The 24,951-nt window shown below is 49.4% G+C and overlaps 1 protein-coding gene across 1 annotated transcript; it reads right to left on the bottom strand.

Annotated features, from left to right (window-relative positions):
• Positions 1 to 3,765: 3,765 nt before the first annotated feature.
• NPTX2 (neuronal pentraxin 2) lies at positions 3,766 to 24,655 on the bottom strand. Its single transcript, XM_049904406.1, has 5 exons — positions 24,130 to 24,655; positions 21,393 to 21,609; positions 14,559 to 14,803; positions 12,293 to 12,472; positions 3,766 to 11,371 (listed from the first exon to the last, which is right to left on the bottom strand). Exons 1-5 carry the CDS (start codon positions 24,556 to 24,558, stop codon positions 11,144 to 11,146), a joined length of 1,299 nt encoding a protein of 432 aa, XP_049760363.1. The 5' UTR covers positions 24,559 to 24,655; the 3' UTR covers positions 3,766 to 11,143.
• Between the last annotated feature and the right edge of the window lie 296 nt (positions 24,656 to 24,951).

Raw genomic sequence — 24,951 nt, 5'->3', positions numbered from 1 at the left:
GTGCCTCTGTTTCCCCCATGTAAACAGGGGTTGGTCCCGGTTCTCCAGCTCCCCCTGTGAGTCTGAATATTCTCATGAGAAACTGTTGAGAAAGTCCCCTGACAGACATCTCAGCCTCCCCTCTCTGCTGGAAGAGCAAATATATTTACTTCTTCCATTTTCCTTTCTCTTGTCCTGGAAAATCCTTAAATAAAACAGGGGGTGGTACTGTGAGGAGAGGTCCCCAGGCAGAAGCTCCTCTCAGAGGTCTCGGGAGGAGTGGCCAAAGTCCAGGAGCCAGAGCGGAGCTTGGTGCCTGCCCTCCATGGGGTTTGGGACACCTGGAGCTCACCTCTCAAACCCAGGTGTCAGAGACCTGTGCTGAGTCTGCAGCCAAGTGGCCTTAGACATCGGACCCTCTCAGCTACAAAACTGACCAAGAGTCGATGAGGCTGGAATGCCCTCCTCCATGGGCCCCACCTGGATTCCTCTGCCTGCCAGAGGCCCAGCCTCTAACGAGCAGCTCAGGACCCAGCTGACATGCTCCCTGGAGAAAAGGAACACAGTGTCCACAGCAACCAAGAGGGCCTGTCCTGGGGGACGGCCGCTTGCGGAGAAGGCTGGGTGTGGCTGCCTCTCTGGAGTCTCCCCACTTTCCTGGGCCACATTAGGGCAGGCAAATGTCCCCCAAAATATGTGAAAGGTGGCAGTTTGAACCTACCCAATGGCTCTGAGGGAGAAAGACCTGGTAATCAGCTCCTGTAAAGGAAACCCTGTGGAGCAGTTCTACTCTGTTATATGGGGTCTCTATGAATCAGAATCAACTTGATGGCACCAAACAACATATCTGTGGATGTAATCCCGTTTGGGAATATATGTTAATGAGTCCACATCAGTGTAGGGTGTGTCTTAAATCTAATGACTTCAGAGATGGAAAAAGAACAGATGAGACTCAGAAAGAAGCAAGTACAAATGTGGAAAGATTGCTGCCACATGGAGATCACCAAGGAACCAAGGAATGTCAGGGCTAGAGAAGCTGAGACAAGGATCTTCCCCCAGGGCCACCAGCTCAGTCATGTCATTGCCTCTGGACAGACAGGCAGACAAAAGGTCAGACTTGGCCAGGCTGTACTCCGCCAAGGACTCATCATAAGACTGTCAGCTACTGAGGAGTGGCAGGCATGGGGCTCCTGGAAGCTGGGAATCGGCCTCAGGTGGCTGCTGGCAGTTCTTCCTGCCTGGTATTGCCCAGGCCTTCCCTGCCATGCCAGACAGGCTCCAGCCCCCACCCAGCCTGCTTTGGCTTTACCCAGCTACAACCTGATCCAAACAGGTCAACACATATCTTGACAAAGACAGACAGTTGGGCTGGGGCTCAGATCTCAAGCTCATCCATCCATTCAGTAAATATTTACTGAGTGCTTGCCAAGTGCTTAGCACCACAGACACACAAGTAATCTAGAGATGAGGCTCTTGTGCCCACAAAGCCTATATTTTCATAAAGGGAAACAAACTGCTGACTAAATAAGCAAATTTTGACAATGAAGGCAATGTGAGGTGCAGTGGTAGTTCATTAGTAGAATTGTTGCCTTCCACGTGGGAGAAGTGAGTTCAATTCCCAGCCCATCTGGCAGTGGAGGTTTACACGTTGCTATGATGCTGAACAGGTTTCAGTGGAGCTTCTAGACTAAGACTAGGAAGAAAGATCTGGCAATCTACTTCTGAAAATCAACCAATGAAATCCCTGTGGATCACAATGGTCTCATCCTCAACCCATCATGGGGAAGGTGCAGGACTGGGCAGCATTTCATTCCACTGTGCATGGTGTCACAAATGTGGGGAGCCAACAACTCAATGCAACTAACAACAACAACATGAAGGCAATAAACAGGATGAGGTAAAACAGTAGGTGATGGAAAAAGGGGAGGCAGCTGTGTAAAGAGCTAATGGGAAAGCATTTGAGGTAGAGGGACTATCAAGTACCAAGGCCTTGGGGTAAGAGGAAACTTGCCTTTCCAGAAAAGGGAGGGCAGTGTGCCTGAAACTTCAGAAGGCAGGGCAGGAAGGGTGGTACAAGGGTGTCAGAGAGGAAGGCAGATCTTGCAAGATCTTGACCTTGATCCTAAGACCAAGGAGAAAAAGCCAGTGGTAAAGAGAAAAGAGGAAGACCCTCAACAAAATGGATTGACACAGTGACTGCAACAATGGGCTCAAGCATAACAACGATTGTGAGTGTGGTGCAGGACAGGGTAGTATTTCGTTCTGTCGCACATAGGATCATACGAGTGTGAACCGACTTGATGGCACTAACAACAACGACAAAGAGAAAATATTGAGCAGTCAGAGAAAAAAGCACATTATATAGAGAGGAACTAAAGTAAGAATAGCAGAAGAATTCTTATTGGAAACAAGGCGAGTAAAAAGATAATGGAATAACATCTTTAAAGTGCTGAAAGAAAGAAAAAAAACTGTCAATCTAGTATTCTCTACCCAGGTAAAATATTTTTAAAAACTGAAGGAGAAATTAACACTTTTCCAGATATGCAAAAGCTGAAAGCAACCATTCAGCTAACAACATAAAGAATTATAGCAATAAGCCAACAAACTAGATAAAATGAAATCACACAAAATAATTAATCCAAAGGAAAGCAGAAAAAGAAGATGTCGACAAAGAATGATGGGACAGATACAAAACAAATAGTAAGTCAATAGATTTAAATTGAACTATTTTTTTATATCAATAGCCACAATAAATGTAAATGGTCTAATTACCTCCCAGTTAAAAGCAGAGTTTGTCAAACTGAACAAAAGAGCAACACTCAACTATTTTGCCTATAATAAACAAACAATTATAAAAAAAAAAAGTTGAAAGTAAAAGAATGGAAAAAGATATACTAATACTAATCAAAAGAAAGGTGGAATGGTTATATCAGAGTATACATATATATATGTATCAAAGCAGATTTCAGAGCAAACAGTATTACCAGGGATAAAAAGGGTATTTCCTAATGATCATCAACAGGATATAACAACCTTAAATGTTTATACACCTAAAAACAAAACTTAAAAATACATGAAGCAAAAACTGACAGAATAGCAAGGAGCAATAGATGAATCCACAATTATACTTGGAGTCCTCAACATTCCTCTTTCATTAACTGAGAGAATAGGCAGAAAAACAGTAAGGATAGAAAAGATTTGAATAACATTATCAATCAGCATGACCTATTGACATTTGCAGTACACTCCACCCCAAAACAGCAGAATACACATTGTTCTCAAGTGTACATGGAACTGAATTAAAATTAAGAAAAATAAACAATTAAGCTTCTCAGTCACACTAGCCATATTTCAAGAGTTCAGTGGCCACCTGTGGCTAGTGACTATCTGTAATGGACAGTACAGATTCAGAACATTTTCCATCATCACAGAAAGTCGTACTGGACAGCGCCGGAACTATTCAACAAATAGTGTTAGGAAATTGGTTATCCATATAAAAAAATTAATTTGGATCCTTATCTCACATAAACACACTTCCAGATGGTGCAGAGGCCTAAATGTGAAAGCCAAAACATAAAATTTTTAGAACACAATATATGAAGACCATATCTTAAGATAATTTTAGAAGACAACATTTTTATGCTTTCCGGACACGAGGGATTTCTTAAACGAGATACCAAAAGAACCAACCCTAAAGGGGAAGATTGATAACTTTTACTTCATTAAAATGAAGACGCTTTCCTCATTGAAAGTGATCACAAAATAAAAAGATAAGTCACGGACTAGAAGAAAGTATTTGTAACACGTATAACTATCAAGGGATTAGTTTCTGGAGCCCAAAGCTCTGCTCATCCCTAAAGAAAAGGCAAACAACCTAAGGATAAAACATGTGAACATTCACTTCACGAGAAGAGGAAACACAAATGTTCATAAACATATGAAAAGATGCTCAACTGCATTAGTAAACAGGGAACTGTGAATTAAAAGCAAACTAAATATCATTTTATTCCCACCAGATTACCAAAAATTTACAAGTCTGAACGTATCAAGTGTTGGTGAGCATGTACAGCAGTAAGACCTTTCTACTGCTGGTAGAAACTCAAATAGGTACAACCTCTTTGGAAAACACCTTGGTACGACCTGGGCAATGTGAAGATACCCGTATCTTTCAGCCCAGCAATTGCACTCCTACGTGCTGGCCATAGAGAAACTTTTGTCATATTGCATCAGTTGATATATGCCACCCAACAGTTCATCAGCAGGACGGATAAATAAAAGTGGTATGTGCTTTAAAGAAAGACTACATAGCAATGAAAACGAACACACTACAGCTACACACATCAGCATGAAGAAATCTCAAAAATAATGTTGAATAAAAAAAGCAAGTCACAGAAGAACCTGTTTAGTACGATTATGCAATAAAGATCTGAGTAGTCAATTCTCTCACCTCCTTCAAGTCTTTGCTCAAATGTCATCTTCTCAATAAGACTTACACCACCCCCCACCTAACACTGTAAGCCCCACACTCTGCAACCACGCTTCTATTGCCCTTTATTCTACCCTACCTTTCCTTTTTCCAGAGCACTTATTCATTTCTGGCCTGGGTGGTGCAAATGGCTAATGTGCTTGGCTACTAACTGAAAAGTTAGTGGTTCAAGTCCACCCAGAACCTCCTCGGAAGATAGGCCTGGTGATACTACTTCTGAAAAATCAGCCATTGAAAATTCTACAGAGCACAGTTCTACTTTGACACACATGGGGTCACCATGAGTCAGAATCGGTTGCATGACAACTGGTTTAGTTTTGGTATTAATTTCTAACAAGTTCTATAACTCACTTACTCATTATGTTTAGTAGTTACCTCCAGAAAGTCAGCTCCACAAAGACTGGAATTGTTTTCTCTTTGGTTAACCAATATCTTCCAAGTTAGAGTGGAGCTCTGGTGGCGTAGTGGTTAAGAGCTTGGCTGATAACCAAAACATTGGCGGTTCGAATCCACCAGCCCCTACCTGGAAACGCTATGGGGCAGTTCTACTCTGTCCTATAGGGTCGCTATGAGTTGGAATCGATTCGATGAGGTGGAATCGATTCGATGAGTTGGAATTGATTCGATGGCAACAGGTTTGGTTTGGCAAGTACCTAGAATAGTAGTACCTGGCACAAAGTAGGCTCTGAACAAATATTTCTTAAACTGAGTGCTTGGTACACAAATGTTTATTTACGATTATTTTTTAACCTGTGTCTATACATTTTATCCAGTCTTTCATATGTATGATACCTCATAATAAAAAATTCTTTTAATACACCTGATGTTTATTACAATTCCTGAGCTCCCCCTGCCTCCCATAAGCATGGGAAGTCAGGGTTTGACCAGTATCCTGCCCTCAGGACATGCTGTCTTGTGTATGATGATGGTGACAAGGAAATATCAATCCACCCACAAGCCGCAGTCTTCTGTGTTTTATTTCTGCTTGAACAGGGTTTAAAATGTGCCTGTGAATATTTGCACTGACAACTACAGAAAGCAGAACTGCTTTGTTAGAGAGAAGTAAAAAAAAACCTGGTAAATTTGCCTTGTGTTTTCTTGAGAAAACAATGAGAAGGCAGCAGCCCACTCAAGGCCAATGGCATCACGTAACCAAACGTGTACAATCCTGGCCTTGATGAGCTTCCTTATCAGATTGAAATCCCCAGTAACAACCAATGACTGTCCAACCCCAACCCCACGCAGAGAGTCAACTGGCTGCTCCGTGAGCCATCGAGACTGAGGCTAACATCTGGGTTTGTTCTGTCTGAACTGAGAGCTGACCAAATCAAACCCATTGCCGTTGAGTCAATCTTGACTCATAGTGACCCCATAAGACAGAGCAGAACTGTCCCATAGGGTTTCCTAGGCTGTAATCTTTAAGGGAGCAGAATGCCAGGCCTTTTTCTGCTTCAGAGCCACTGGCAGGTTCCAACCACAGACCTTTTGGTTAGCAGCCGAGCTCTTAACCACTGTGCCACCAGGCTTCTTCAACCCAGAGCTAGGGATCATTAAAGATGTCACTATGGAAAATGCCCCTCCCCTGGTGTTGGTCATGTAAATAAAAGCTTTCTGAGATACTAATTTGCGTAAGTGGGTTAACCATCTCTCATAATTCTAGGTATTCTAACACATACCTTACTAGCTGAAAGGTAGGTGGCTCAAACCCACCCAAAGGCACCTCCAAAGACAGGCCTGGCAATCTGCTTTCAAAAGGTCACAGCCTTGAAAATTCTGTGGAGCAGTTCTACTCTGCACACACAGGGGTGCCATGAGTCGAAATAGACTCATGTTATGTGTCAACCTGGCTAGACCGTGATTCTCAGTGATCTGGCAGACATTATATAATCATTTTTCATTTTGTGATCTGATGTGAGCAGCCAATCAGTTGGAAAGAGTGCTTTCTTGGGGGTGTGGCCTGCATCCAACATATATATATGGATGTTCTGGCAAAGTGCTCTCTCTCTCTCAATCCTGCACTCATCTTGTCTGAATTCCAGTTCTTGGGATGTGGGAAGCCTTCAGCTTGCTGCCTGACCTGCAGATTTTGGGTTCATCAGTCCCTTCAAGCATATGAGTCAGGAGAAGCCTTCAGCCTACTGCCTGACTTATGGATTTGGGACTTGCCATCCCCCACAATTGCATGAGGCATTTCCCTGATGTAAAACTCTCTCTACATATTTATATACATGTTTCATTAGTTTTGCTCCTCCAGAGAACCCAGCCTAAAACAGCAACTAACAAGAACCCCTATAATCTTATGGGAGTTGCTGAATATATAATAGAGGCAAATAGGTGTGTCACATCTTAACCATCAAAATGACTACCTTGCCTAAACTCCTCATGGTTGTAGTGCCCATTGCCCTAAAATATTCCATAGTGGGCATGGACATTCTGACCTAATGATTAACAAGTTAAAATTAAATTAAGTCTTTGGTGCTTAAAAATTTGCTTGGAAATAAATAGAACCCCATGGATCTTCCCCCAGTTAAAATCGTTAACACAGCTCAATGTAAATTAAAACAAGGCCTTTGAGGACTGAAATTCAATATACAAGAACTATTTAGTGAAAGGGTGGTTATTTCCACGACTTCTTCATTTAAAAGTCCAATTTGGCCTGTTCTTAAACCTGGTAAGAATGAGTGGCACCTCACAGTGGATTACTGTAGCACCTCAATGCTTACCCTCGTCTCAGCTTCCTCTCATATCCCTTGGAGACTCTGGACCAAATGGTGGCTACAAGTTGCCCATGAGCTTCTGATGCAAGAAACTGCCCTCCTCAGCACCTAGTACCAATTTTTGTCTTAAAGTTTATTTTGCTTAATATTAGTATAGCCACCACAGCTCTCTTTGGTTGGTTTGCACGGTATGTCTTTTTCATTCTTTTACATTCAAACTACTTGTGTTTTTGAATCTAGTGTGTGTCTCTTACAGACACTATATAGTTGGATCATTTTTAAAAAAAAAACTCTTCTGCCAATCTCTGCCTTTTAACTGGAGTGTTTAATACATCTACATTTAATGTAATTACAAATAAAGTAGGGTATATGACTTCCATTTTGCTTTGTTTTCTCTGTGTTAAGTTTTTTGTTCCTCTATTCCTCAGTTTCTGCCTTCCCTTATGTTAAATGGATATTTTCTAGTGTATAATTTTAACTCCATTGTTGTTTCTTTTAATATATTCTTTTGAGTTAGTTTCCTGATGGTTACCCTGGTGACTGCAATTAACATCTTAGTTTATAGCAATCTAGTTCAGATTACTCTGTCCTATAGGGTCACTATGAGTCAGAATTGACTCGATGGCACTGGGTTTTTTTTTTTTTTTAGTTCAGATTAATACCAACTTAATTATAACAGTACCAGAAACTTTGCTCTTATATAGTTCTGTACCCTATACCATCTTCTGTGTTGTCATACAAATTACATCTTTACATATTGTACACCCATCAACACAGATTTGCAGTTATTGCTTCAGGCACTTGTTTTTAAATAAGGTATGAGAAAAATTACAAAAATACATTTACAGTTTTTTATATTTACCTATGCAGTTACTTTCACTGGTGCTCTTTATTTTTCCATGTGGATTCAAGTTACTGTCTTCTGTCTTTTCAATTCAGCCTGAGGGACTCCCTTTACTATTTCTTGAGTAGGTCTGCCTTTGATTTAGATGTATTTTATCACTTTCCAATACATGAATCATTGATCCCAGAGCTATAGTTTCCATGGCAACACCTGACCAACCAGAATAATGCCATCATCCAGAACACTCACCCACCCTTCTTGGAGAACCCCATTTACTATCAAGGTGTTTTCCAGTCTCAAGCAAAGAGTAAGGGCCTTGGGCGGAGAAACCGAGGCAAAAGGTCTCCTTCAAATGGGAGGGTGAAGGCATATGGAACTCACTGGATTGACAAAGATGATTCTTGTTTCTGCTTTTACATCACAAAGGCCAAACCTCTGACAGGAGGACCCAAACGCAGCGTAAGAAAAGGTGGGTTCTCCCTTGTCCCACATCGGGTCAGCAAGGAGCTTTTTGGTCCCATGTTCTAGGTTCAAGGCTCCTCCAGTTGCAGGGACTAAGCTATCTGCCTTAGCAGTTCCAAAGCCCTGATGCATATGTATGCTTCTGAAGAGGCAGTGCCAGGGAACCAAGTGTGGCCTGGCATGCAGTAGGCACTTAATAAGTGTCCACATTCAAAATAAGGGAACCCTTAGCACATTTCACAGGGGAGGTCTGAGAAGCTTGTGTTTTCATCATGAAGGGATTCAAGTGAACTGCACTCCACCTGGTCTCAGTACTAGGGATTCGAAAGGCTCCCAAGCAGGGAATCTGACCTAATTTTATGTTCTACCCAACACTAATGATACTCAATTCCACCAAGTCATAATTCATAACCTGTGAAAGGTACTCCAGGAAGTTCAGTGACCTATGGATCTTGGTTTTAGAGGTTAAAGCTTTCATTGTGGTCTTGGTACCCAGTACATCAGACACAGCAGCAGTTGGCCCCAAGCCTGGACTCCACACCCCTAGAAAAATATAAATCAAGACCCTGCTACTTGGGAAGGGGACCAACTGAGTTATATTCTGCAGCTACTCAAACAGAGCAAAAATACAAAAAAGGAAAGTGGGGATGGAGGAACACACCTGCCAGGTCAGGTGGGTGCAGAGGTGTCTCTGAATGTAGGGGCACTAGACCCCTCAGGGCCAAAGACTAGAAGGCAGGGGTTGGTAGGAGTGAGCAGTGGAGGGGCTTCAGAGTCACAGGCCAGCTCTGCCCTTTTAACAGCCATCTCGTCCAAAAGTAGCGATTGTGTTGTTAAGTGCCATCGAGTCGATTTCAACTCATAGCAGCCCCACGTGACAGAGTAGAACTGCCCCATAGAGTTTTCTTGGCTATAATCTTCATGGAAGTAGATTGCCATGTCTTTCTTCCGTGGAGCTGCTGGGTGGGTTCAAAATCACCAACCTTTTGGTTAGCAGCTGAGTGTGTAACTATTTGCACCACCAGGACTCCTGGGTGATTATACTACTCACCTGTAGGTTAGGATTAGCTCTTTCAGGGGGTTGTTATAAGGATTGAATGGGATGATGTAGGGAAGCACACCCACACATCATAGATGCTGAACAGGTATTGCTTGATCCCACAGCTGAGAAGACAGAGGTGGGCTTGAGGAGCCCTGGGCACAGATAGCCCTGGGCAGGGCCTGCTGGGTGTCCACAGCCCGAGTCTAGAATGGAGGAGGGAAGGATGCACAGTTGGACCGCACCCTCCACCTAGCATCCCCAACTCCTGCTGGGTCCACAGATATAGGCCCCCCAAGCATGCACGCTGCAGCCAGGCCTGGGCAAACCAGAACAGCCATCGGTCTGTCAGGGATGCAAAGTCCCACCCCTCCCCACTGTCAGCCCAGGTCAGGGAGGGGCCGGGGAGGAGAAACAAACACTGAAGCAGCTTCCAGTGCACTTTAATCAAAATTCCATCATCAGAACAGATCTCGCAGCATACAACGTTATGATGGGAATGTCGGCTTGGCCCTACAAATGGAATTTCCACAGATTGGTACTTCAAACGTGTATGAAAAATAAAATATATAATATTTAGCTTTATAAATTTCCCCGTACAATTGCTTTAACTTTAAAATAAATGATGACCCCTGTCCAATATATGAAGCAGTCTGGAGTCACTAAGCAGATGGCAACCAAACGACATCCACTCTCCTAAAAAGTCCTGGGGGAAATACTTGATGGAGACGGTCAAAATCACACAATCAATGTGAATTAAAAACTAGCACACTCCTCAGCGTGGGGAGAGACATGACAACAGAACCTTCCAAGGGCTGGTCCTTCCATGGGGAGGAAAGAAATCCCCGGAGCCACATCAGATGGTTGGAAAAGCTGCAACTGAACTTTGGCACCAGTTGGGAAAGAGGCCTTTCAAAGCCATACCCAGCGATGGTTCAGTGGCAGCCTCGGTCTCGGGGGGAGGACAGAGGTGGTGGTCCGGGCCCTCCTCCATCCTGAGATCCCCCTTACAGCCCCTCCACCTTGGGGAAGGCGGGGCACTGCTGGGGCAACCGCCTTCCTTCCCCAGCTCCAGAGTTCTCAGCGGGAAAGGCTCACACGGCAAGAACACAAAGGAAGGCCCTTTTGCAGATGGGAGATGCTCTGCTGAGCTGCGTACTCAGCAGGGATGCACACAAGACACAAGGAGCACAGCCACTCGAGCAGGACAGCTGCACAGCCCCTTTAGAAGGAAGGGGACAGACAGAAGGTGCACACGGGACACCAGAGATCCCGGAGGGTGCATGGGGGTGGGCTGCACTAGCATTACAGGGGTTTGGAAGAGGGGCTCTGTGCCTTCCATCTCACCCACAACAGGAAGTGGGGTACGCACTCCCTTGTGACTCAGGGTTTCTTCCCAGGGGACTCTGGCACTACCTGAAAAAACCAACACGATATTGTTAAGAAACAAGCCAGTGACAAATGCTGTCAGAGGGCCTTAGAATCCCTGGGAAGGGGCCCTGGGGGCCGCAGCCCATTCTAGCAAGAGGTTTATACACAGTTTCACCAGGGAGTGAATGCCTCTGAACTTTCGGCAGGATCAACCAGCCCCGGCCCCCTGGACAGAGGAAATGGGGCTATAAGTCAAGGAGCCGCTCCTCACAGGTCTCCACAGGCCACTTGGAGGCCCCTCCGAACACGTCAACGTTGTTGTCCACCCAGGGGATGATGTTGCCTGGCATGTTGGTGGAGCAGTTGGCAATGTTGACAATTTCCTGCGCACGGAGCACCCGGTCCCATATGTTGAACTGGCTGAGCTCCCCCACAAATGCCTGAGTAGCATCAAACCTGCCCCCAACCGTGTCCTGAGGAATGGGATGGAGAAATTGGCATCAGCGCAGGTTCAAGGGCAAACAGTCGACCAGCTGTCTTGGCAAATAGACAGCTTCTGGAAAAAGGCCTTCAGTTTGGCAGGGGTGAGATGTGAGCATTCCCTGATACCCACCCCCCCACATTCCCTCCCTTATTCTGAAAGGTTCTGAAGCACCAGGGCATGTCAGAACTGTCAGGGACCTGGAGTTGGCTTTCCTCAAACCACCACCCCACTTTACACAGGGATAACTGAGGCTAGAAGAGGCAACAATTGCCCAAAGTCCCAAAGCTAGGACCAGAGTCAGGTCTCCTGCCTCCCAGCTCCTCCCAAGGGAAACATAATTAGGGAGTAAGCACAGAGCGACCCAGCCTCAAAGCCCCCCAAGTACTGAGTATTTAGTCTCCCACTTTCCATCATCGAGGCTAGGTCCATAGAGCCTCAAACACAGACTGAAACATCGACACTCATCTGCCCAGACGGCATGTGTCTGGAGGGCAGCCTCCAAGGGCTCACTTTTTCCTCCTTGTCCTCCCACAGGGCTGAGCATCCCATGTACATTCCTTTAGTGCCCCTTGCTGGGTATCAGGGTTGAGACCCTGAGCAGGGAGCTCCGGAAGACACAGCCCCTGGCACCCTGAGTCAGCACTGCACCAAACAGAGGCCGATGCCCAGGGCATGAACAGTGCACTAGGGAGATGCTGTCCCTTCCACAGCCTCTTCTCAGAGGGAAGCTGGAGCAGAGTCACTAATGGGCCCAAGGACTGAAGGCACTCCTGAGCCCACTATGCTGACCTGGCCCTGCCGGGAATGTCAGCATCCCGGAGCTGACTATCACAGCCCAGAGCTGGGCTGAGAACTGTGGCGGGTATAGACATGACCGGCAGCCCCCACCCTGAGCCCTGCCCACACCCACCTGCTCCTGCCCGAGGATCAACACACCCCCTGGCTTGATGGGGTGCCAGGGGGCCAGGTTCTCGCCGGTGCCAAGCTTCTCCCCGTCCTGGAAGGCTTCCCACATGCCATCTCGTGTTGTCCAGGTGATGCAGACGTGGTGCCACTTGCCATCACTGACAAACAGGGGTAGCTGGGTGACCTGTGGGTGGCACATGCCAGTGAGGGCCTGCTGAGCCCAGGCCCCATGGGGTCCTCCAAGGGCAGAAAGCAAGATGTCCCCCAGGAGTCGGATCTGGGGCACAGGAGGCCCTCAGTCCACTGCTCCTCCCATCACTACAGGGCCCCTCCTTCTCTGTGCCATTTGGATAACAAGCCCAACCCCAGCTATTTCTGAGGGAGGGACCTCGAGTGGGAGGCACCATGCGCGAGACAGATGCTCAGCGCAAAGAGACAGCCTCTGTATGTGCCCTGACCTCAGGGAAGCCCCGATTTTTAGTTGAACACCCTTGGTCCCAGCAAGCTACAGACCCAGGACACTGCAGGCCAAGCAACTGGGCAACCCCTCCTCACGCTGGCTCTGAAGTCCCCAAGCTGGAGAACCTGAAGGGAAGTCAGGGATCTACTGGGTCAACATTTTTAAAAAACAGGCCATAAAAACTGAATACCAAACCAGTCACCATTGAGTTAATCCTGATGCATAGTGACCTCATATGTGTCACAACAGAACTGTGCTCCATAGCGTTTTGAGTGGCTATGATTTTTTGGAAGTGGAAGGTCTTTCTTCCCAGGCACCGCTGGGTGGATTGGAACCTCCAACCTTTCGGTTTGTAGCTGAGGGCTTAACCATTCGTGCCACCCAGGAGCTCCTTCGGCGAATGGGCCACACCAGGATCTAAACTCCTCAGGCAGTGTCCCAAACTTCCACTGTGGTACTCAGGGAGGGCTGGGGCTGTCCAGGCCGAGGGTGTGTGTGCTGTGTCCTCCCTGTGCAGAGGACGGAGGCCTCCAGGCCCACGAGTGTGTGTGTGGGTGTGCGTGTATGGGGGGTGGGGCATGTACACGCCTCCCCTCAGAGCTGAGGACACGTGTTTCCAAGCCAGCACAGGTCCACCGCCTCTCCATCTCCGAGAACACTTTACAGTGCCAACCACCCTGTTGTTGCTGCTGGTCTCCTAGCGACCTGGGATTTCCTCCCAGGAATTAGATGTTTACAACATGTCTAAATTGAGAGGAAAACAAGGCCATCGGCCCTACTGTGTCCAAGGGTATTATTTAGAGCAATTAATCCCCGGCTCTGAAGTAGTCGCTGCTAGGAAGAGCCCAGCAGGAAGATTCCAGGGCATTTCTACCTTAAACAAACTCTTCACGGGGCAGTTGGGGGAAGACAAACAGAGTGAAGGCCAGGGCTGCCCCGCGGTAGAGGAGGAGAGAGTGCCCCTGGCCCCGGGCAGCCAGGGAGTTGGTGCAGCAGGTCAAATGCCCAAATCCAGCACGGAGGATGTAAGAATGCTTTTTTAGTTATGTTTAGCCTGACTTTGGGATGAAGGTTTTGAAGTGGTGCTGCTGGAGGGTCTCACAGACACCCCTGAAGGTGAAAGCAGCCAGTCTGTTACAAAGGGATATTTATTCTGGAAAAGGCAAGGCTCTAGGTAGAGAGAACAGGTTAGTGGCTCAGGGGCTGGGCAGGGGCTGATTATGAAGGGGTATGAGGAATATCAGGGGTAATGAAACTGTTCTATATTTTCATTGCAACTGTCTGTGTTTGTCAAAACTGGTCGAACTGTACACTAAGAAGGGTGAATTTTATGTCTGTAGGTTCTCTCTCAGTAAACCTGACCCCCTCCAATGTACCACTGTATAGTCGTGAGATGTATCATTTGTTCTGAGAAAGGGAGAGACATACACACACCTTCTCCCCTAAGCGGTGCCATTCTGGGAGCAGCCCTCACTGCACAGCCTCAGGGCCAGTGACAGTTCAGGCCGGCATGGAGGCCCCAGCCCACTCTGTTCCTTCCACCACCCCAGTGCTGGGATCAGACTCACAGCTGAGGACTCCACAAGGTGCAGCCCCCTGCCCACGTCGGCTACCCAGAAGAGGAATAACCCTGTGCAAAGCCATGCCCACCATGAAAAGGGCAGACCTGCAGATGCTCACCTGTGGCCCTGTTTTGGACGAAGGAGGCCAGGGCTGGTTGGTATCTGCAGGGCTGCATTCATGGCCAGCCAGCTCCAGAGCCCCTGGGACATGCTGACTACCCCTCTACCACAGGTCCCGGCAGGCTCACCTTGTCATTGATGAGCAGCTCGATGGGGTTGTTGCCCCACTCAATGAGCACGATCTCGTTGGCCTGCCCAGGCACTGCATATGAGAACGGGGTGCCGATGCCTGGCGAGGCACTGGACCTCAGCCACAGGCAGATGGTAAAAGCATACAGCTCAGGCAGTGTCTTCTTGATCTTGCCATACAGGTAGTTGGTGCGGAGGGGTAGGGATACTTTGAAGGCATCCGGCGACTTAAATGCACTGTTGCCTAGGCAGAAAAAAGAGAGGCCAGCAGCACATTAGGCCCACTCCAGCCAGCACAGCTCAGAGCCATGTCTATCTCTCCTAGAACACTCAGAAGTCAGTTCCTCTATCTCCTGAGCACCTGCCACACGCCAGACACTGCCAAAGTGCTAAAACTCTAGCAGCAAAATATAGAGACCAAAGTTTATGAGTGATTACCAGGTGTGGGAAGAAGGGAAAAAAAAACCATTGCCATCAAGTCAATTTCAACTCATAGTGACCCTACAGGACAGAGGAGAACTGCCCTGTAGGGTTTCCAAGGAGTAGCTGGTGGATTCGAACTGCCAAACATTTTAGTTAGCAGCCGAGTGCTTAACCACTGCACCACCAGGGCTCCAAGTGAGGAGGAAAGGTAGGAGGAGCCCCTTTCCCTGAGTGACCTGGGAAAGCCTCTCAAAAGAAGGGAATTGGAGCAGAAACCCAAAGAACGGAAAGATGGCGGCCTGGAATGATCTCGGGACGAGACCTTCATGCAGAGGTAACAGCGAGTACAAGGGGCCCGAGGCAGCCCAGGGAAGGAAAGGGGGAAAGGAACGTTTTGTACTGCAAGGCACTGGGCACTTTGGAGAATTCAGCTCAGACTCTTAGCCCAGGGAATGAAGCCTCTGACAACCCAGAAGAAAAAAACTACAGTTTAGTTCTAATACCCCCTATTTCCATAGCTGTAGAGCCTGGCTGCTAAACAAAAGGTGGGCAGTTTAAAACTACTAGCTGCTCCTTGGAAACCCTATGGGGCAGTTTTACTCTGTACTGTAGGATCGCTATGAGTCAGAATAGACCCAACGGCAACGGGTTTGGTTTTTTTTTTTTTAATGTGATAACTGGAGTCCCTGGGTGGTGCAGATGGTTAAGCACTCAACTACTAGCCAAAAGTTTGGAGTTTTGAATCCACCCAGAGGCTCCTCGGAAGAAAGCCTTCATGGTCTACTCCTGAAAGATCAGCCATTGAAAACCCTACAGACCGCAGTTCTGCTCTGACACACATGGGGTCACCATGAGCCAAGGTCAACTTGATGACAGCTGGTTATCTGATAAGTAGAATGCTCAGGGAATGGGGTTGGACGAGTTGGATTTTGTTTTCTAGTTCAGTTAAGGCAGAAAACTCTCCCTCAGTAAAATCTTGCTATCTTTGTTATTTCCTAAAAAGCTTCGCCCCTCAGCTTCTTCGGCAAGAGCCAGGACTGGGACACAACAGGCTTGGTCTTTGAGACAGAAAGTCTCTCAGGGGTCCAGGCCCTCAGTACACACTTGTCAGCCAAGTGAATCCGCGTCACCTCTCATACCACAGAATCACCACCACCCAGGCGAAGAAGTCAGCTCCTGCATCTTCAACTACACCTGAACCCAGAAGTGACTTTTTGGACTCAGTCCCTGAGGTAAACTGCTGTGCCCATGATCTGTCCTATCCTCCTCGAATGAGGATCAAGTTTACTGTTTCCTGTAGTTCGGAACCAGTAGGAGGCTGATCCCTGGCACAATTGCAGATAAATGCAGAGGCACGCCTCAGTAGTACCTTAACACACCTAGCCAAGCCATGGCCCTGGGGCCTGCCGAGCAGTGGTGAGAACTCCCTGGCTGTCCTCATGTGAATTCCTTAAAAACAACTGGTACTTCCAATTCCTTGAAGACAACTGATTCCCTTAAATGGGTTTAAATAATTTTCAGTATACTTTTGGTTTAAGCTGAAAATTAATTTAATGAAAAAATTAATGTGTTAAAGGCAGGGCCTTGTCCAGTTTATCGCCAATTCTAAAATTTGCAGGGTACCACCCAATGTCATGAGTTATCATGGCAAAGATTTTCCTCTTCTTTGGGAACCAGATCCTGCTGGTGAAGGAGCCCAAACCTCATTCACCTCATTCACTTAGTCAACAAATATTTACTGAGCACCCACAAGGCGCCAGAGGGAGTCCCTGGGTGGCGCAAATGGATAATGCACCTGGCTGCTAACTCCAAGATTGGAGGTTCAAGTCCGCTTAGAGGCACCTCAGAAGAAAGGCCTGTCGATCTACTTCTGAAAAATCAGCCATGGAAAACCCCATGAAGCACAGTTCTGCTGACACACGTGGGGTCACCATAAGTCGGAGTCGACTCCATGACAACCAGTTAGGGGCCAGAGAGTCTCCATCACCATCAAAGACACATAGGCCCTCCACAGCCAGTACCGGCAGAGCCAAAGTGCCTATCTCACTTCGGACCTGATCAGTGACTTCCTCACCCCTTCTGTAAATAAAGGAACAGTTCAACCTCTCTCCATCACAGTCGCCCAAACTCAAGAGAAACCCTCAGCGCCACAGTTCCCACCACTTAGAGAGGACCTCTGCCGAGGAACGCAGAGACCCTGGATCTCCACCAGGCAGCATAAAACCACTAGAATCTGGTTCTCCCATGCAGTGTTTACTTGTATCTGCTGAGTGCTCAGCCCACCCGATCCATCCTGACCCCCTAAGGTGGGATGCCCCCAGGAAACTGTTGAGTGCCATGCGGGAGCTGGGAAGACCAGGTCACTTGGGGAGCTAAGGGGCTTGGCCACAGCATAGGCTTGGACTGGCCCCACATTAGGCTGAAGCAAAACAGAGGATGAGAACCAGAAAGCCCCAATTCCCAGATTTCACAGGTAGCCCAGTTGTGGCACTGGGGTTCAGAGAAGTGTGGTGACTTACGAAAGGACACACAGCTAGTGAATGACAGAACAGGGACCTGAACCCCTCTTCTCACTACATGTAGCAGTTGCCATCGAGTCGGCTCTGACTCATGGCGACCCTATGTGTGTCAGAGTAAAACTGTGCTCCATAGGGTTTTCAATGGCTGACTTTTAAAAAGTAGATCACCAGGCCTTTCTTCCGAGGCACCTCTGGGTGGACTCAAACCTCCAATGTTTCTGTTAGCAGCTGAGCACATCAACTGTTTGCACCACACGCAGCTGTATTTCATACACAAATGGCAAATGACCACGTCCTTAACACAGGTACTGCCATCTGATAAAGAGAAATGTCTCTGTCCTTGCACGGGGCTGGCTTGCCAACTTAAAAAGATTCAGTGTCGCTAATCTCGTTAGCTCAGGGACAACAGATAGGTTTAATTAGAGCTGAGGGGAGCCAAGGGGCAGAGGAGGGGGCCTGTACCCTTAAAGCTGGTACCCTTTCATTAAGTAACATAGCTTGGAGGTTCAGGGGAAATTCATCAAAAGCCAATTAAGGAATTAAAAGGCCTGGCCAATAAGTCAGCACTGCAGGTGGTGAACAAGGTGTGGTATGGGGTCTGGGGCTAGAAAAGAGAAGGTTTGGTCTCCTTGGTGCCAGTGTTTCTTTCAGCACTGAGCAGGCTGTGCCTGGCCAATGGCCCAGAGACTGCAGCCCCTTCAAAGGAGCTGGATTCCTAACAAGGAAATCACTGGGTGGTACAAGTAGTTAACGCGCTCAGCTGCTGATCAAACGGTTGGAGGTTTGAGTCTACCCAGAAGTGCCTAGGAAGAAAGGGTTGGTGACCTACTTCTGAAAAATCAGCTATTGAAAACCCTATGGTGCACAGTTCTACTCTGACACACATGGGGTTGTCATGAGTCAGAATCAACTTGAAGGCAATGGGTGTGAGTGGAGAACCCGGTCTCTGCATGTGGGGGTGGGGCACTCACCACTGGGCTTCTGGGCAGTCCTTTGCTCTCCAGAGCTGGTGCTCTGGGTCACCACTTCAATCCCAGCTTTGCAATTTGCTGGCCATGTGAATGCAGCCATCAGTGACCTGTCCAACCTCAATCCCTCATCTATAATGAATACTGACCTCACAAGCTGTTGCAGGGGCTACAGAAGATACGGAGCGTGGAATCACAGCCAAGCGCCTGGCCTGGAGCAGGCACTGAATGGACAGGGGATGACGGATGATGGCCAGCACCCCCTAATGCTCCCCGCCGGGCACGTGGCTGCAGTCTATCTCCTCTGGGCTCCACTGGATGCTTCTAAGGGACATGGTACATTTTCCACTCACGGTACACGCAGGGGCTGGGGTTTGCACGTCCCTTTTTTATGCTTGCCACAAACTGGACAGATATAACCTCAGAAATGCCCAGAAGATAAATGGTCACTATCCTCAAAGGCTCATCCCAGAGCTGTGTGCAGCATGAGGAAGGAATCTGGAGTTCTTGTGGTGGGGTCACAGGCCAGCAGACTGAGCTCCTCCTGCGTCAGGGCCTGGGGGCCCTCCAAGGGTGGAGAGCCAGGGGTCTTGCCTTGTGGAGCTGTGCTCCAGCTCTGACACAGACTTCCCTTCTGTGCTGAATGAGCCCCACGGCTTCAAGAGGACCCAAGGATCAGGCTGGCCGGGCCTATGTCCTGGCTGTTCCTTTCCGGCTATGATCAGAGGGGCTGGGGATGGGAGAAAAGTCACAGAGTGGCAGCTCCTTGATGGCCAAAGCCATAATGAAGAACATTAGAGGAAGCCACACAAAACCCCCAAGTGGCCTTGTGGCAGAGAACAGAGATGGGAGGGGGCCTGTTTACCCAACTGTGGCTGCTTACCAGCTGGTGGCCCAGTCCCCACCCTCTCCCTCCCATTTTCCCAAATGAGGGCCTGTCCACACCTCTGGCTGAGATCTTCTGATCATCTTTCTCATCTGCGAAATGGGTCTAACACAAGCCCTATCTCACAGGGGTGCATGGCTGAGCAGACTGCCTGGCACCACCCCACAGTCTAAGTCAGCAGACAGCTATTAACCCACTTCTATTAACCTACGACCTTGTAGCAACTCAGCAACCAGCTGAGAGATGTAGCTCGCAGGATCTCCGTGGAGCCCTTCCCTCATTCTACAGCTGCTCCTTTCAAGAGCCTAAACAACTATAGCGCACCCGTGCCATACCCAAACGTCCCCATGCTCCAAGGAGGTTGAAGCTGAGGCAAAGGCAGGTGAACCTCACTCACCTTTGACAAGCTGCTCCCTTCCTTCCTCCTGTCAGGGCAGAAAGGCCAAAGCTGTGTTGCTCTACCTTTGGGGAAGGCTCGTGAGGCCTAATCCGTTTCCTGGGGTCAACTTAACAGGAATTGAGGCCAAGAGGAAATCTTTTTCGAAAACTCTAGTCTAAGCCACACTCACCCTTTTCTGAAAAGGGTCAGGAAGAAAGGATGGATTTTTCTGGAAGAGCCCAGGAAAGGGATGGAGGCCACCTATGAATTCCGAGGTCTGTAAAGGGGAACAGCGCCACTCTCCCCTTGATTTACTCTAGCTAGCCCTCCTCGGCCAATGTCATGGAAAGATTAACTGGACATTCTGCAGCAAGTACATTTTCCTATTAATTCATAAAGTTGGGTAATTAGAAACTGCCATTGTCAGGTTACTGTTCATCTGGGAAGAGTGTAATCCCAGACCCACTACCAGCAAACCTAGGACATCATACCCAGTCCTTTCAGCAGTCAGAGGCTTGACCATTTAATGTGAATTACCATGGGCCCTTGCTCCCACCCTTTCCTCTCTCCTGCAGGAGAAACTCACCCACCAGGGTAGGAGTAGAGGGGAGGACGCACAGAACTGACTGCAAGGACTAGTTAAGCCCGTTGTAGTTAGGTGCCACTGTTGAGTCGATTCCGGCGCATAACGACCCTACAGAACAGAGTAGAACTGCCTCATAGGGTTTCCTAGGCTGTCATCTTTACAGAAGCAAACTGCCACATCTTTCTCCTGTGGAGCAGCTAGTAGGTTTGATCTGCTGACCTTCTGGTCAGCAACTGAGCACTCAGCCACTGTTCCACCAGGGTTACCTGGCTAGTTAAGGAGGGGAAGGAAATGGCCACCTGGCAGGTTGGGAATTATGTTGTTTACCCCAGCTGGTCCTGAGTTTATTTGCTTTTTCATGGATAATGACAGTGGCTTGTAAGGCTAATTCCCTGAAAGGACCACTGTCAGTCACTCTTATTGTTTGCTCAAACAGACCTGATGCTGCCTCCAAGTTGTGCCACAGTCATTGCTGTTGGTAACTGAATCCCAGGTCTGAATACAAGCAGGGAAGGCCTGGCCACGCCCTGAAGTCTCCACTGAGCCTCTGGGACGACATGTCAACGAGTTCCTCTATGTGGGCCCAACAGTGGGGGAAAACGCTAAGCCTCTTGCCCACCAGGCAAGATAAAAACCCAAACCCAGTGCTGTCGAGTCGATTCCGACTCATAGCAACCCCATAGGACAGAGCAGAACTGCCCCAGATGCCTCAAGCTTAAAAGCAACACTTCATTTAAGAGGCGGAGAAGGGAAAGGGAGCCTGCCGCTGGAATTGTAAAGACGTAGATGGTTTTCTGCATCTAAGACAGGCAGGTTCTAGAAATAATGGAAGAGCAGCTTCGGAGTTGTTCCCGGCACACAGGTCCTGAGGTTACAGGCAGCGGAAGCACACCAGGCCAGGGTCAGGGAGCACCCGCACCCTCCAGGGCCCAAGTGGCTGCATCTGTAGATGGACCCTCTGCTTGCTCTGAGAGCAGCTTCCCTTCCACTGCAGCGAAGCACCAATACAGTGGGGTGGGGGCCGGGAGGGATGCCAGCCAGAGTGTGACCCAGAAACAAGCAAAGCAGTCACCTCGCTCCAGCTCAGTCACCCTCTGCAGCAGGGCGTTCAGGGCGCTCTCGGTCTTCTGCCGATGAGCTGAGGTCTCATTGTGGAGCAGGGACTTCTCGTCCTCCAGCTCAGCTACCTTGTGCAGCAGCTGCCGCTCCAACTCCCCCAGCCGCCTCTGGAGCACCTCTCGGAAGTCGCTGGGGAGCACAGCATTTGACACGTTCCCACGGAGCTGATGCTTTGGTAGGGAGGGGGAGGGAACACAGAGGGAGAAAGATTCAGGCCAGCTGAAAAGAAATCGTGAAATGTAGCTCCAATAGCCTGACCACACAGGGAGACGCTCCCCAAACTGCAAGCCTTTAATCTGCCAATGGCACGCAGGGGAGCATGTCACTGATGTGTTTTTTTTTTTTTTTTTGGTATGGAAAGGATTTCAAAGTCAGAAAAGAACTACTTTGCTGCAAGATCTGAAATCTGTGAGTCTCCTTTCCCCTCTCAGGAAGCTGTTTCTCTCTTCTTACTAAAAAGTCAATATTTTAACCAGCCACCTGTAACTCTACATAGGGTAAAGACCAAGATACAGTTATGGTTTTTAAAAAAACAAAAAAAGCCCATTGCTGTCGAGTCAATTGTGACTCATAGCCACCTACTGGACAGAGCAGAACTGCCCCATGGGGCTTTACGGAAGCTGACTGCCACATTTTCCCCCGTGGAGTAGCTAGTAGGTTTGAATCACCGACCTTTTGGTTAGTGGCCAAATGCTTAACCACTGCACCACTTAATAAAATGGTACTCAGCAGAAAAGCTTCCATTTAGAAATAAAAGAGCCCCCTAGTTCCAGCGTGGCACGAAGGTAAGTAACTATGTTTGCAGAGATGTTACCGGGAATAACATATCGAAAACATTACTGCTCTGAACTCCAGAAATCTTTGTTTTCAATGTGTTTAAATCTTCACTTCCTGTTCCTTTTACTCTGGCTCTGGAGACACTGCCATTGCCCAGCCACATGTCCTTGGCATGTTATGTAGCCCTCTCAATGTCTACGTGTAAGGAGCCCTGGTGGCGCAGTGGTTAAAGCATTCGGCTGCGAACTGAAAGGTCAGGGTTTGAATCTACCAGCTGCTATGAGGGAGAAGGATGTGGCAGTCTGCTTTTGTAAAGATTTGCAGCCTAGGAAACCCTATGGGGCAGTTCTTCTCTGTGCTATAGGGTCACTATGAGTCGGAATCAACTCCACAGCAATGGGTTCGTGGGCTTGTTTTTTTTTTTTTAACGTCTATGTGTTCCAAACTATAAAATGCAGATAATAGAAACTGCCTCCAACAGGTTGTTGCAAGGATTAAGATTAGATAATATACCTGACGCATGTTTAGTGTTCAAGAAACGTTCGCTGTTATTAATCAAATGAATCAAGGGATGTACAGATGCTAGGAATACTGTCTTTGGCCATCAAGCCACAGGAAATCCTCAAATAATTTGGCAATAATTCCCAGCTATTTTTTTTTTTTTTATAATTTAAACCTAGTTGGGCTAATAAGTATTTTCATCACTGTTATTAACAAAAAAAGGGGGCCCTGGTGGCACTGGGGTTATGCGTTCGGCTGCTAACTAGAGGCTGGTAGTTCAAACACACCCAGCGGCTCTTCAGGAGAAAGACCTGGTGATCTGCTGCCATAAAGATTACAGCCTAGAAAACATTCTGGGGCAGCTTTACTGTCACATGGGGTCGACAGGAGTGGAAAACCACTGGATGTCTCCTAACAACAAATTCACAGAAATGGACACACTGCTTAAGTAGGGTGGAACATAAAGATGCAAACGAAGACTCCTCTCTCAAAGTTCAAAACTGCAGATTCCACAGAAGAGCAGAATAAGGTCTCCCCCCCCTCCCCGAGTGATCAGGAAAAAAGGGCACCCTAAAACTGCCCATCGGCAAACTCGCGGACAGAGCTCTTGTCTTTGAAGTTAACAAGGTGTTTCCTCTAAGCTGGGAACCAGGTGGCCCTTTAGGCGGAGGGCGTGCGATGCTGGGGCGTCTCCGTGTCGCCGGTGACACCCCTGCGCTCCCCTCCGTGCGCTCCCCTCCCACGCGCTCCTGTCCACCCCGACCCGGTTTATAAAAGGAAACAGCAGACGCCCGGAGCATCTGACCTCACGCCCCAGCACCGCAGCCCATCGCAGGGCTCCGGACTCGGACACTCAAGACGAGAAAGCGCCGCACGGCCGCCGGCTCGCGGACAGCTCCCAGGCGCCGTCCCTGTCGGCTCACCCGGACCTCGCGGGGTGAGTGTCCGGACCCACGTGCGGTCACGGCGCGCGGGGACTTAACCCTTTCCTTTGGGGGTGGGGAGGGGGACTAGGCCAGTAAACTCCGGAGCAGAGCCAGGTTATGTTGTTGTTGGGTGCCCCCGTCGAGTCCATTCCGACTCATGGCAACCCTATAAAAAACAGAGTAAAACTGCCCCCTAGACTTTCCTAGACTGTGATCTTTACGAGAGCAGATCGCCAGGTCTTTTCTCCCGCGGAGCCGCCGGGTGGACTCGAACCGCCAACCTTTGGGTTAGCAGCCAAGCGCTCAACTGACAAACCAAAAGGGCTCCCTGCCGAGCTGGGACCTCCCCCTCCCCCAACTTCGCTCAGCCAGCGGACGAGTCGGCCCGCGTGGGCCACCCCCGCAGCCTGTCCCCACCCCATCCCCACGATGGGTGCTCCTGGGCACCCCCACTCGCGCTCTCGTCCCCGTGGGCCCGCCCGCTACCTCGAGGCTCTCCAGGCGGTCCTTGAGCGTCTGCAGCGAGCGGCTGAGCTGCTCCACGACGTGGCCCGGGTCGCGCGGCAGGTCGCCCATGGTGGCGTCCTTGCCCGTGGCCGCCCTGCCCGGCGCCTTGCCGCCCGCCAGCCCCTCGCAGCGCGCCAGCTTGCCCGTGAGCTCGCGGATGGCCTCGCGCTGGGCGCCCAGCGTCTCCTTCTGCTGCACGACGGTCTCGCGCAGCTGCAGCACGGCGGCCCGCAGCTCCTCCTCGGGGCTCGGCGCGCCGCCTTGCATGGGCGCCGCGGGCAGCGGACAGCCGGCGCGCGCCGCCTCCGGGGGCAGCGCGGTGCACACGAAGCGGCTGCCGGGCGCCGGGCCGTCCTGGGCCGCGGCAGCCACGGCGAGAGCCACGCCGGCGGCCAGCAGGGCCAGCATCGCGCCGCGGTGCTCAGCTCAGCACGGGCTGACGCGCGGCCGTCGGGGCGCGGGCCCGCGGAGCCCTCAGCCGTCGGCTGCAGCCCACTTAGCTCGGCGCGGCGCTCTCGGCCGGGCCCGCGCGCGCCCTTTCTTAAGCCGGGGCTGGGGGGGGGGGGCGGGCGCGTGGGGCGCTGCGCCGCGAGCCCTGATTGGCCCATCCGGGCGCGCGTCACGGGAGGCGGGGCACGAGCTGGGCGGGGCGGGGGCGCCTTCCCGTTGGCCGTGCCCGCGGGCGAGCGCGTGGGCCGACGCCTGAGGCGCGAGATGGGGCTTCTGGCGGCCCTCAGGAAGGGGCTCTGAGGTAAAAGTCGGCGCTGGAGCCCTCCGGAGCTTCCGCCCGCCCTGTCCAGG

The sequence above is a fragment of the Elephas maximus genome, chromosome 12, assembly GCF_024166365.1.
Source record: "Elephas maximus indicus isolate mEleMax1 chromosome 12, mEleMax1 primary haplotype, whole genome shotgun sequence".
NCBI lineage: Eukaryota > Metazoa > Chordata > Mammalia > Proboscidea > Elephantidae > Elephas > Elephas maximus.
The sequence above is the reverse complement of the archived record's forward strand: the minus strand, read 5'-3'. Positions and strand labels throughout refer to the sequence as shown.